This window comes from Frankliniella occidentalis, unplaced genomic scaffold, assembly GCF_000697945.3.
Source record: "Frankliniella occidentalis isolate FOCC.00 unplaced genomic scaffold, Focc_3.1 Scaffold290, whole genome shotgun sequence".
NCBI lineage: Eukaryota > Metazoa > Arthropoda > Insecta > Thysanoptera > Thripidae > Frankliniella > Frankliniella occidentalis.
The window spans coordinates 26,494-39,756 of record NW_026267416.1 but is presented as its reverse complement, the minus strand read 5'-3'; the positions used below and the strand labels follow the sequence as shown (position 1 = coordinate 39,756).

At 39.7% G+C, this 13,263-nt stretch overlaps 4 protein-coding genes across 4 annotated transcripts; 2 read left to right on the top strand and 2 right to left on the bottom strand.

Moving 5' to 3' along the window:
* Positions 1 to 944: 944 nt before the first annotated feature.
* On the top strand, positions 945 to 3,344 carry LOC127750926 (uncharacterized). Its single transcript, XM_052273636.1, has one exon. The coding sequence runs from the start codon at positions 945 to 947 to the stop codon at positions 3,000 to 3,002; it is 2,058 nt and encodes a 685-aa protein (XP_052129596.1). The 3' UTR covers positions 3,003 to 3,344.
* On the top strand, positions 3,193 to 6,469 carry LOC127750925 (uncharacterized). Its single transcript, XM_052273635.1, has 10 exons — positions 3,193 to 3,272; positions 3,604 to 3,645; positions 3,719 to 3,760; positions 4,272 to 4,328; positions 4,426 to 4,481; positions 4,568 to 4,597; positions 4,702 to 4,794; positions 4,877 to 4,930; positions 5,006 to 5,238; positions 5,547 to 6,469. The coding sequence occupies exons 1-10, from the start codon at positions 3,193 to 3,195 to the stop codon at positions 5,736 to 5,738; spliced, it is 879 nt and encodes a 292-aa protein (XP_052129595.1). The 3' UTR covers positions 5,739 to 6,469.
* Positions 6,470 to 8,119: 1,650 nt separating this feature from the next.
* On the bottom strand, positions 8,120 to 9,674 carry LOC113205838 (uncharacterized). The gene is made up of 7 exons (XM_052273642.1): positions 9,656 to 9,674; positions 9,473 to 9,580; positions 9,177 to 9,359; positions 9,020 to 9,079; positions 8,725 to 8,939; positions 8,481 to 8,643; positions 8,120 to 8,400 (listed from the first exon to the last, which is right to left on the bottom strand). Exons 3-7 carry the CDS (start codon positions 9,295 to 9,297, stop codon positions 8,267 to 8,269), a joined length of 693 nt encoding a protein of 230 aa, XP_052129602.1. The 5' UTR covers positions 9,298 to 9,359; positions 9,473 to 9,580; positions 9,656 to 9,674; the 3' UTR covers positions 8,120 to 8,266.
* On the bottom strand, positions 9,575 to 11,137 carry LOC127750931 (hepatoma-derived growth factor-related protein 2-like). The gene is made up of 5 exons (XM_052273641.1): positions 10,878 to 11,137; positions 10,284 to 10,796; positions 10,034 to 10,207; positions 9,873 to 9,953; positions 9,575 to 9,800 (listed from the first exon to the last, which is right to left on the bottom strand). The coding sequence occupies exons 1-5, from the start codon at positions 11,002 to 11,004 to the stop codon at positions 9,733 to 9,735; spliced, it is 963 nt and encodes a 320-aa protein (XP_052129601.1). The 5' UTR covers positions 11,005 to 11,137; the 3' UTR covers positions 9,575 to 9,732.
* Positions 11,138 to 13,263: the final 2,126 nt, after the last annotated feature.

The following is a 13,263-nucleotide window of genomic DNA, read 5'->3' as shown; positions in this document are numbered from 1 at the left end:
ACATTGATTGATTGATTGATTGATTGCGACCAGAGGGGAGTGCGGACAATAACCCCGGTGGAACGCGAGCGCCTTTGGAGCGCGATAAAAGCGCTTTTTCAGAGGCGCCAAGGTTTTGCGCTTTAGGTTGGCACTTTTGTTGCACCCGCTACGAAAGAAGATATGAATGCGAACCGCAAGGCTGGGTTGAACGTTGAACAGCTGACTTAGCCGTGTGCATGTGCTGTGTGTGCCGGATTCTACTACAACAACAATTTAAAAAACTATATCGGAGGCTGAGCCAATTAATTGAACAATTATGAGCAAGGCAAGTGTATGTTTTGTGATTTCATGAATACTTGTTGGACTCACCTTGCATGTGTTAGTTATCTGAGACACCTACTATTCATTCAAGTCAAGGGGCATCATAGTAACATTTCATTCAGAAACTAACTAAGCATTTGTCTGTAGTTTCCTTTCATTGTTGTTTGTTGTCGTTTACTCTCTTGAAACAATACTAAACTGGCCAAGCATGTCCTCGATGGTGTATGATGATAAAGAAGACAACTTCCCTGCGACATCTTCTTGTAAATGTTACACCAATTTGCAACTTCTAATAATCCTGGTCTAAAACATTGTGCACTGTTTTCCATTTATAGTTGAAGGTGATCTCACTAGCTTGCATGGAACTTCAGGAGACTGGGACTAACGTGCGTCATATGATTTTTGGTGCTGACATTAAGACCAGCTAACGTAATGTCACAGTACTTGAAAATCTTTATTGATATCAACAGTATTTTGGTGGACATTGCAGATTATTTTTGAAAATTATTATTTTCCTTTTCCACTTTAATATGTATACAAGGATACAACCGGGAATTTGATTTGTCATGCCATTACAGAATTTTGCACAGTGCATTTCATGATTTCTCTTTTTTACTGTTTTTGGAATAGGAAACAGAATAATGCACAACAGAAGGAAAGAGATCCTTGGTGATGGTTACATCAGAGAGCGTGCTAGGAGAGCTGTGGAGGCAGAATTTGAGGATATTTTTGCAGGGGTTGAGGATCAGCCTGCAGTACCCCAGCCTGAACCACCCAAACCCCAGCCTGAACCACCCCAGCCTGAACAAAACCAGCCAGAACAACCTGATGAGGCTTTTGGGTATAATGCTGCCTATGGTGATGAGGATGATGGACAGAGTGGCAGTGGCAGTAGCAGCGGTAGTGGTGGCGAATCCAGTGGAGAAGATGGACAGAGTGCTAGTGATGAAGAAGCTGATGAGGCTGAAGACCCACTTACAGTGTCTCTCCGTCAGTGGGCTGTGCAGTTCAAGGTGCCCCTTGTTGCTGTAGATTCACTTTTAACACTTCTTCAGCCTCATCATCCAACACTTCCAAAGTCTGCCAAGACACTTTTGAAAACACCAAGAGAAAGGCCCCTGTTCAAGCAGCTGCTGAATGGAAAGTATTGCCACATTGGGTTAAAAAAAGGTCTCTTGTCTAGAACTTCTAAAGGCATCAAACCTAATACAGAGTCCATTTCTCTAGACATCTTTGTTGATGCTTTCAAGATATATGATACAGGAAGTAACAAGTGCACTGCTATCCTGGGCCGCAGCCTAGATCTTATTGACAAGAGACCATTTGTTGTTGGATTGTTTTATGGTGCAGGCGATCCAAATCCAATTGAAGACTTTCTATCTGATTACATTACTGAAATGCATGTTTTACTAGCTGATGGGATTTCAGTACTAAATCAGAACTTTCCTGTGCGTGTAAGACTCTATGAAGCTGATGCTCTGGGGCGAGCCTACTTAAAGGGCACAGCTAGCCACTCTTCTCGTGATGGTTGTGAACGTTGCACTCAAGTGGGTCCACATCATGGCCACCAGTGTTACTCTACAGAAGTCTCTGAACCTCCTAGAACTGATGTGTCCTTCCGTGATCTACGAGATCAACAACACCACAATTATGTCAGTCCTCTTACTCAGCTTCCTACTGGGTTCATATCACAATTTCCTTTCTGTGCAATGCACCTCTTAGATTTAGGCATTTGTCGCAGGTATTTATCTTTTATCGTAGAAACGGGCCAGGGTCCCCTGAATGCGCGGATGACAGCAGCACAAATGAATCTCTTGAGTGACCTTCTGAACACCTGCTCAAATTTTATCCCTGTCGAATTCACTCGAAAACCATCTTTGAAAAGACTGAAGAGCTGGAGAGCTTCTGAACTAAAAATGTTCATGTTGTATTTGGCCCCTGTTTTACTTTGTTTTGTGGAGAAAGATGAAATTTTTAAACTATTCATGCTGCTGCACACTTCTGTTTTCATCATGCACAGTGACAATTTAATCAGATCCCATCTTCAAGCTGCCAAAGAAAATTTGCAACTATTTGTACAGTATAGTGCACAGCTTCTAGGACCTGGATTTGTAGTTTACAATGTGCATTCGGCTTTGCATCTACATGAAGATGTGGAAAGACATGGGAAGTTATCCTCTTTTTCAGGGTACCCTTTTGAAGACATGCTTGGCCAGCTTAAGAGAGTTGTGAGGTCACCCAATAGGCCCCTTGAGCAAGTGTTTCGCAGGTTAGCTGAGAAGGAGAAGACAGCAGAGCGACAGGAGAGAAGAAGAATTAGTTTGCTCAGAGAGCACAGAAATGGACCTGTACCCATGAACGTTGACTTTAATGCCCAGTTTTCACAGTATAACCATGATCTGTATACTTTAAAGATATCCATACCTAATAATTGTGTAGGTCTTGCAGATGGGAAGTATGGGCTAGTGGTGAATATTTTATCTTCATTGGATGATATACTCCTGGTAGTTAAAGTGTTCAGGAGAACAGCTGACATCTATGACTTTCCCATGCCATCCACCACCTTAGGAAGCTGTGTGGTAGGAGACCTTGATGACCATTTGCAAACATACAATATTTCTGATCTTGTCTTCAAATGCTTCATGCTTCCAATGGATGGGGATACATATGCAGCTGTTCCCCTTGTCCATATGGTGTAGTTTTCGTTGGTGAGTAGCTAGAATAACAAATGTAAACACTCCTTGCAGTACATTGGGAATTTGTAGTTAATACAGTAAGTCCATCATGTTACTACTGTTGTTTAGTTCAAGTGTAAAATGAACTAGGACTAATTTTATTCTATCCCACAGAAAAATCAGAAGATTGGGCTGTTGCACACTCTGGACAACGATGGGCAGTTCAACACCCAGCCCAATAAAAGGTTCAAACCTTTCCTTAACCGGAATACTCCTCTCGCACCTGTACCAGAGGTACAGCCCAACGTCTCAGCTCCACAGTAAGTGTTCTATTGATCTACAATTACCCCTTGGCAACTGTATGTGAACCATTCATATATTTGCAGTAAATTACCCCTGTCAAATCGATTATCAAAGTATTATAGATTTTATACACTAATGTTAATTTCTGTTGAGTCATCAGAACTGAGCTAAATTAGTCATTGAATCTTCTTGAAACTGCATTTAACTGAAATTAACAGTCAGGGCTGCCTATAAAATATCAAATATGTCCTTTTTCTTGAGGGTAAAATTTTAAAAGATTGTGCTGTTGTTCTCTTTGTCACTAACATAAGATATTTTTCAGAACAATCTTTCAAGTTCTCCAACAGAGTTCAGCTGGCACAAGGTGAGAATTTTTGACAGAATACTTCTATCTCTGTTTGTAGTGCCTGCACTAATAAACTTATTTCTTATTTCAGGATTGGAAATAATGTAATGAGTATGTCAGCAGCCCCATCAAGGTGAGCCCCCTAGCTTATTGTCACAACCATTTGCAAGTTAACTATGTATTTCAATTCTATGTTTTTCTTTTTACAGTAGTGGTGTGAAGACAGCTGTCAAGCCGACATTACAAGCAAACAGCATCAGCATCAAAATCATCAGCCCCAATGTATGACCACATCCATTGCTATGTTGTTAATTTTAAATTCTTCCACTAACAGCACATCATTGTGTTTCCAGAGTTACACTGAGCGGCCTGCCCCAAAAAATGCAGATCATACGCCTTCCCCCTGGCACCATATTTCCAGGGTATGAATCTTATTGTAATTGTTCATGGTATTCTTTGTGTATTTCTGCAATTATGTTGTGGGTCAAAACAAACTCATTTCGCTTTGATTTTGTGGTCCAGTACACTATTGTGTCTACGTTTAAAAGTTCAAAGTTAATGTATAAGATTCCGACTTCTGCCCACAAGGCTGTAACACACTGACAAATGTTTTACCATTGTACTGATGCTATGTTTTTTTTTAGATTGCATGTCCAAAAGGAACCTCAACAAAACAATCCTGTGAAGCCAGCAAATATTAAGTAAGAAGCATATGTATTTATGTTCTTGTTAACTGAACTACTTTACTATCAAGGTGCTTAAGTAAACAGGCATGTCATTTTTTCCCTCTATATTCAGTTCTGAAGAACAAGTTACTGACCAACTTGGTAGTGACACACTGAATGATGATGGTGGTACGTTAGTTTCTCTCTTTGTTATTATTGTTCCAGAAAATTAAATGAAATTTTACTCTAAGCTCTTATTCCCTGTTCTTTTACAGATAATCTTGATAGTCCTAGCAGTCCTAATTGTAAGATTATTTTTATTTAAATTGTTTGCTATTTTAGCTGGCTTTATTTACCTGCTCTCATTCCAATTTTGTAATCATTGTTGTTGTCTATCCATAAATTTTAGCAAGCTTGGAAGAAGAAATGAGACAAGCTAAGGAGCGCATTGCTGCTAGGGAAGCACTACTGCAAAACCAAGATGTTGCCTCAGCTGATAATGGTGGGTACATTTTGATTGATTCAGCATGTCTTCTGCAACCAGATATTAATCCTTTCCCTCTTATTTTTATTTTCATTTTTAGATTACGATCATAGTCGTGTTGAAGCTGGTGTGCCTGTCATCGGTGCAACCTCAGGTAAAGATTTACTTCCATTTCTGTTTCAAACTTGCCCCATAATAAATGTACATTCATCATGAACTTGTTTTGCAGATGTAAAAGCTGTTCTTTGCCTTATTCGGCAAGATCAGCACAAGCAACTGGATTATTTAAAAAATTTAAAGAATAGGATGCAGCGTATTGAAGATATCCTGAACCACTCAGGAAGTCACTGTGCCAAGAAGCCAAATGGGTGGTCTGATAACCTGGTGCCTCTCAAAGATCTTGCCTCATTTTATGAGTGGGAGGTTTTCCTTGATTCACAGGACAGCCATTTTGAATACGCTGTAAGTGAAATCTCTATTGTATTTTAGTTACACTGTTATTCAACGAATGTGACGTCACGTTCGTTTCAATGTGAATCGTGTCACATTCGTTTAAATGTTGTGTCACATTCGCTTAAACGTGAATCGGCCAATGCCTGCCCCCATCCCATTTGAGCATCAATTCACGGGAAGTCACGTTCAAATGAATGTGACACAATATTCAAACGAATGTGACACGTTTCACATTGAAACGAATGTGACGTCACATTCCTTGAATAACAGTGTACTTTTATTATTATTATTATTGAGTTTTTAAATATTTTGTTCAGGTTGGTCACTTCAGTGTGCATGCTGGAAAGGGGCAGAATGAAGGTGAAATGGCCACGAATGTGTGCAAACTTCTTTTCACAGAGGAAGCTGCTTCAAGGTTGAATTGGCAAGGGACTGAGCAGAAAAGGGGAATTAAATCGTTAAAAACAGGAAAATGTATAATTGGTATGTATATTTCCCATCAGCCTTAGACCATTTATTCCTCATGATTAGGTGACCTGAATTATTCTGTTATTACAGATGCTTGTGCACGACAGTATGAGGGCAACTTCTCAAGGCATGCAGTAACCCATGCAATCAGTGTGTGGCTGAGGAGCAAGGCGGGCAAGGGCCAGGAGGGCAAGGGCCAGGAGGGCAAGAATAAGAAGTCATAGAGTGGTTTCTCTACTGCTCTGAATTTTTTGTTTAGTTTTGTTGTTTGTTTCCTGGGGAATTCCATTGCATTCCGCTTATTGTTTGTTTTATTTCTGTATTATTGTTTTGGTTCTTGTTAAAAAGTTAACAAAGAAATTGTGACTATATTTTGACATATCTGCGACAAAACTTTTCTGCTGTAACCAGGGCAATCAGAATGTGGCTGAGGAGCGAGTCCAGCAAGAAAAGGTCATAGACTTAAGGCCCGTGGTTTCTGTACTGCTCTGAACTGTTTTGATAAGTTTTGTTGTTTGCTTGTGCATTGCATTGCATTCTGCTTGTTTTTTTGTTTTGTTTTTTTGTTTAAAGTTAACAAAGAAATTGTTAATCTTTGTTTTTTCCAATTGACTGCTTTGCAATTGATTGCATAAAATAAAATGCCTAGAATCTTGTTTAGTTGTATTTGATATGGCTTTTGCTTGTGCTTTTGTTTGGGTATTGCATTCACAGCTCTGCTTTGCATGGCTTTTGGCCTCTTGAAATTGTGTGATATAAAAAGTGTTCTAAATGTCACTAATTACGTTTTTATCATTTCAGGATAATCAGCTTTCTCCCTACAGAGGATTGCTTTCAATAAATAAACTGATGGCATTTCTTATACACATGTTCGGTTTTATTTAGTGACACTTTCTTCCTGATACCCTCTCGATGCCTTCTAACGACAAAGTCCGATGTGTTGCGCTCCCGTTGCACAGAGTTCGATCTGTTTCGCTCCCGTTACACAAAGTCCGATCTGTTCCGCTCCCGTTACACAAAGTTCGATCTGTTCCGCTCCCGTTACACAAAGTTCGATCTGCTTTTGGCCGCTCTCGGGAGACCCAAGTTTAGAGCGCTACCGCAGTTTTGTTGTTGAGGCATTCAATTTTTTCTTTAGAGTATGTTGTTCTTCAATCTTTTAGCAACAGACAGCAGCTTTTACTTTTTTTCTACCGGCAATGTTAGCGAAAATATAAACATAATAAGACCGCGATGCAGAGCGCGACGGAAAGCAGATCGAACTTTGTGTAACGGGAGCGGAACAGATCGAACTTTGTGTAACGGGAGCGCAACACATCGGACTTTGTGTAACGGGAGTGAAACGGATCGAACTTTGTGTAACGGGAGCGCAATACATCGGACTTTGTCGTTAGGAGGCATCGCTCTACATACCCATACCTATGAGCTTAAATGAAAATTCAAAATATTTTATTCAAACATCCCGCCTTCATCTACGGGTCAGGGGCACCGCCCTGACAGCGCTCAATAAGCGCATTACCAAGCGCAATGAAGGTGCTTTTACACTGCTTTAAATGCGCTCGACGTTAGCGCCACGAAATGCGCTTTCAATGCGAAGTTTTTTCGCGCAATAAGGGCGCTTTTTCCAAGCAGGTGCATTAGCGCATTCACCGCGCTCTAAAGGCGCTCGCGTTCCACCGGGGAATGCCGATGTCGAGTGTTAATCCTGCCGACTCAGGCCTCCCCAGGTCAACCTAGAAAGGAAGTGTTGAGCAATGACCAGCATCCCTGTGCTTTCGCAACTGAGTCGAGGAAAACCTCTTACCCATCAAGTCTACTTCCTCGTGCAGTTAAGCACTTGGACTAGGGTCTATTTAATCGCGCAGTGTATAGTTGTTTCCCGGAGGATGGTGTTGTGTCTCAGAGAGGCGACCAAAGGCGCAGGAAATGCTGGGAGGTGGGCAAGGTAGACAGTTTGAGCAAGGCAAAGGTGATAGGAAGAGATGCAGAGCGGCCCATACAATGGGCACAGTACCTGCACCTCTTAACCCAGCCAGAAGACCCCGATCTTTTAGACGTCTAACAGATGTCTAGATGTCTAATCTAGATTAGATCTACTTTGATGTCTAGGTAGACGTCTATTTGGTCAGAATCTAGACATGATATAAACCATCGGCAAGATGTCTACAAGACATCTACTAGATGTGACGATTTATTTGTACCCGCGGCATGCTAGTCGTCGATCAGACGTCGCCTAGACCTCTAGAAAAGGTCTAAAGCAGCTCTACAATAAACTGGTGAATGTTGAGCTCAATTATGGAGACTAGACAAGGTTGCACAATAAATCTCAAGATTGGAAAAATAAAGTTTATTGTGAGCAAAGTTTTCTGACATAGAAAATAACAAAAAATATATTTATCATCAAAATAATTAGTCTATTTCTCTCAGTACATGGAGAGTATTTAAATAATAAAGTATAAACACTATATCTCTCAGAACAACATGGAGAATATTAAATAATAAAGTCTATTGCTCTCATACAATGAAATAATTACCATGGGGGAACAAAAACATAGACATAGACTAATTGTCACTTATGGCGAGGCTTGGGGAGGGGTGGAGGAGGGATCTTCCCCCTTTTCCTGCCCTTTGCATTGCGGAACCACGACCGCATATCTTTGATGAACTGAGAAAGGTCGGTACCATACTTGATGTACAATACGGCTGTAAAATAATTTGTAGAAGAGTTAGGAGATACTACAACCATCAGACAATAATGTACACACAACATTTACTTTTTGTACCTTCTAAAGCCTCCCACATTTTGGTATCCTTGAAAGCTAACTTTGACCCCTGCCCATGAAATGAAAATTTGTCTGCCATCCAGTCTGAAAAAAATTCAGGCATGAGTTTCTTGGTAGCCTTACTCTCATCATCTGGGATTCCAAGAGCCTCAATGTAGTGAGTCTGAAAGAGTTAATCTACAATTAGCAGATAATAATTATAAAACTTAACAATAAATAATATGTATAATGAGGCGGGACTTACAAATGCATCAAATTTATCATCATCTTCAAGATTTTTTTCAAATTCTTTAAATGCTTCTGGCCTTAGAACGGGCAGTGAGATCCAATGAGGTTTTTGAAGTCGCTTGCTCGTGGGTGCCAATGCCCTATTTACTCTCCCTTGATTGGATAGCACTATATCTAGTTTAGAGTTCATATGCTCCAATAAGGTTTCTATGTGGCACAGATGTCGCGAATCTGATCAAAAAGGAGAGGGAACTAATGTAAATAATTTTCAGCATTGTTTACGAATTCTCACAGATGTGGAGAAGTCTTACCAGCACTTGGTCTCTCTGACATGGGACTGGGAGATTCAGAATTTTTTGAGTCTGAGTCATCTGAATTTGGTGAAATAAAGTGGAAAAACATGAGAACGATGATAAAGGCACAATGGGTATTAATTACTGCACCACACAGTGCAAACACAAGACTTACGATTAGAATCAGGAGAGTCAGGAGAGTCTACAGTGTCGGAGCCCTCCTGGTCACTGCCTGACATAACCAGTCCCGGTTCAGGGTGTGTTTTGCCAGAGATATTGTCATTCACAGTTTCCATATCAGCAAAAATATCCGATTCTGGTGCAGAATCTTCATCATCTAGTAAATCTGATAAACCAACTAAAACAATGTATTAGTAAGCTACGTATAATACTGACACATTAGAAAAGTTAGTAAGTGCATTTCAAAAGATGTGGATTTTTTATTAAAGAAGACAGAAAGAAATATCCCACCATTTTCAGTGGATTCCTGATGATCATTTCCTTCCTCTGCTATGGCTGAATCATTGCCAACATCTACCGAACCAGGACAGAGTTCTGAACCAGAACAAGAAGAGGGTGCTGCACAAAAAAAGATCAGTCTTAATACAACAGCTCTTAATTCTTCATAATAAAGGAACAGCTGAAAATCCCTACCTCTTCCCTCAGCAGCCTCTGGAGTTTTCTTTTTCTGAGAGGGCAAAGTCTTATTCTTATTCCTATTCTTGTAAGAACTAACCAACCAAACGCCTCAATCGTTCAAATACTGGATCCCCTGGATTCTGGACTTCTGAGTCGGGTACTGCAAAATAAAAGTATAGTTTTATTCAGGACCTTCATTCTGTCTTATAACAGAGCAACTCAAAATGTATACCTCTTTCTTCAGAAGTTTTTTCTTGAGTTATACTTAAGCCATTATCCTTCTGCTTTGAGGCTGTCGAATTGTTTAGTGGAACTGTACAAAAGAAACAACATTAGAATATAACACTTGTTCTTATTGCAAATAGCACTATAAAGCTGCCAATATGGACAAACCTCTTTTAACCGGTACTGTTGTCTCATTATTTGAAGTAGAAGATTCATATTTTATGGGAGACTGCTCAGTTGTCTTTGGTTCGGACAGATTTTGCATAGACTGACTCTTGACTGAATTTGCTTTACTTGCTTTATCCTTGTCAGCCAAACATATTGACACATTTCTTTCAGGAGCTGTAAAAATTTAATTCAGTTAGGTACAACAAGAAAACAATTAGATCATAATTGAGAAGTAGTTTGAAACACATACCCTTTTCTGAAGGTTTCTTTGATTCCATTTTTGATGTAGATTTTACAATTGGGTGGTGAGCTGAATTTCCTCTAGTTGTCAGAGCATTTAGGGCTTGTTTCCTTTTCTCTTCATTTTTGTTTCTCTTTTGCTCCCTGTCTGACAAAATTCTTTGCTTTTTTTGCTCCAGTCTTTCAAGCCTTGCTTTTTCAGGTGCTTCAGGTTTCCCTTTACCTTTTGATTCAGATAGCAACTTTTTTACTTTGGTCTGAGAAACCATACCTCTTTTCTGAACCACAACAGGTCTGGAAGCACTGGAGGTTGATGCCTTTGCCGAAACTTTTTGTAACAACACAGGAGGGGGTGCAGCAAGCTTGGATTGTTTCATTGGGTGTGGCGTTTCCGTGTCACTATCAGTCATTCGTTTGCCGCGCCTGAATCTATGTCCTCTTCCTAATGGTTTATCACTGCCAGTGTCATAGTCAGTAAATCTCTGAAAGTTTTTCAGTGTTTCCTTTGCGTCATTATACTGACCTATACAAATAACAGAAAGGAAATTTAAAATCAAACTTCAATTGAATGGATTTTAAATAATGGGCATATCTCCAGACTTACTATAGAACCGCTTGACTTCTGCAAGCTTTTCGTTCCAATCGTCAGCAGCATCTAGATTTTCCTTCACAAAAAAATCTGGTGATTCATCTGGCCAAGATATGCATGCTATTTTACTGTCATGGTCCATGGAGACAATCCATTTCGATAAAGCAATGTGAAACACTTGATTTTCTTGAATTTGCACCACTACAAACTGGAACAAACAGGGAGAATTTTTAATAAATTATAGTGATAGGACATTAAAATCAGAGTCTTTCAAAAACTGCAAGAGTGTGCAGTAAAGGAACGCTAAGGAAATTGTTTTCATCGGGCATTAGCCAACATTTAGAATTAACATCTGCAAGATTAATAGCAGTTCTTTCCTGGCCCAAATTTGACACACTCAGAATCCCTAGGTCTGAGGAGGGCAGTGGATATTCATAAAAATTTCCAGACCTCTGAAATTTTCTTCCTATTAACAATATGTCTTCTTCATTTCTTACAATATTTTGCAGTACATAAACATCACCGTCTTTTGTTTGGAAGCAAGAATCCCTTTCCCCATCTCCAACAGCGAGCACCACCTCCCTATCAATTGATACCTTCTTGTATTGCAAGCCAGGGAAAGTTTCAATGGGATCTATATGTTCATTACTTAGCCTTATTTCTGGCTCAGTGTTCAGAAGAATAGGCACATCTTTTGTCCTTTCCTGATCCCGACGAGCTGCCTGTTGTATTTCCCTTGACCCTGTCTGAAGCATCTCTTTTATAGACTTCAGTTTATTTTCAAAGGGAAAAGCACTGAAATTTTCTAGAGGACCGTGCTCTTCACACTCTTCACCCAAGTGAACCAGGGAATGAACGTTCAGAACAACAAATTTTCGCCCGTAAAGAGCAGCTGAGTGCTCAATGAAAGTACGCAGCAACACTTTAGCATTTTGCACCATAGTTTGCACCATAGTTTGCACCAAAACAGGACTGGCCAAAATGTATACTGCAGACTGTAGTAGCAAAAAGTTCTTGTACACCTCATCTGGCAGCTTATCTTTAAACACTAACATCCCATCATAGATACATAATCGACGCTCTTCAGTACCATGGTAATGTTTCCAGAACTTCATGGGTCTTGGCTTCCTATTGAAATCCTGAGGACATGTTGGTATGAGAGATGTCAATTTTGCAGAAATTTGGTTTCTAGTTTCAATTGTGAATTTCCATGGACCAGGCCATCTATTAAATACTTCCAGGAGCCTTCTGAATACTCCATGATAAACTAGATGGAAACTGTCTAATCTAAATTGCGATACCATATTAATACCAGCAGCCTCTAAAGGAGAACGACCAACATGATGCACAGGATCCGTTTGGTTTAAATAGGCCTGGTCTGTTCTGAGGGGAGCATTTAGATTGAGGTATACTACACGATCATCAAGATGCTCTCCAAAAACCTCACACTTCTCACATGCACCATAAGCACCGTGAGCTACACAACATTTCACAAGTGCTCTTGCTGGTCGGTCCAGTATAAAGTTACGAACAACAACAGGATAGTTTGTGCCTTTATAATTGAATCCATTGTGAAACAAATCTTGGAGCTCTGTAACCAGCTCATTCAGATAGGAATAAACATTCTCTGGATCTTCAGTACCCTGATAAATGGCAATAGTAAATGGTTGATTAAAAGTGTTCACAAGCTTTCCTAAAATTGGCCAAAATTTCTTACAACTATAGTTATGTAATGGGAGTCCATCCATATTTATGTCAATTTGAATTTGCCCATACTTCAATAAATATTCATCGAGTTGCATGTTTTCTAAATTACACTTTATTCCCTTGTACCACATTAGTCCACCATTATCTTCCCTGACAATTTCAGTATTTAAAGGTGTTTGCAATAATGTTTTGTAACTCTTAGGTACATTGGGGAAAATTAAATTTAAAATGGCCAAAAGACTATCCAATTTGCTCATGGACAAAACGCCACCTTCTAAAGCCCATTGGCGTACAGCAAATACTAAATAGCGTTCTTTGTCTGCTTCATTTTCGAACATTACATAATCATTGTTTTCATTTGGGTCAAACTCATTTGCACTTGAGACTCTTGATCTGGATGATTCAGAATCAGAATTATCAGACTGATTGGAGTCATGGGGGCTGAGCAAGACAAACTCATGATTATTATTATCTGATTCTTGAGAATTATTTTCTGAATCTTGAGAGTTATTCTCTGATGCTTGAGAATTATTTTCTGATGCTTGAGAATTATTTTCTGACTGTGTTAAATTATTTTCTGATTCAGATGTATTACTTCTGCTTCTGTTATTGGCTGTGTCGGTCCTAAACTGACTTGCCTTAACCTACAAAGCGGCCATACTGACCGTTGCAAACTTCCGCATACGAGTGGTCT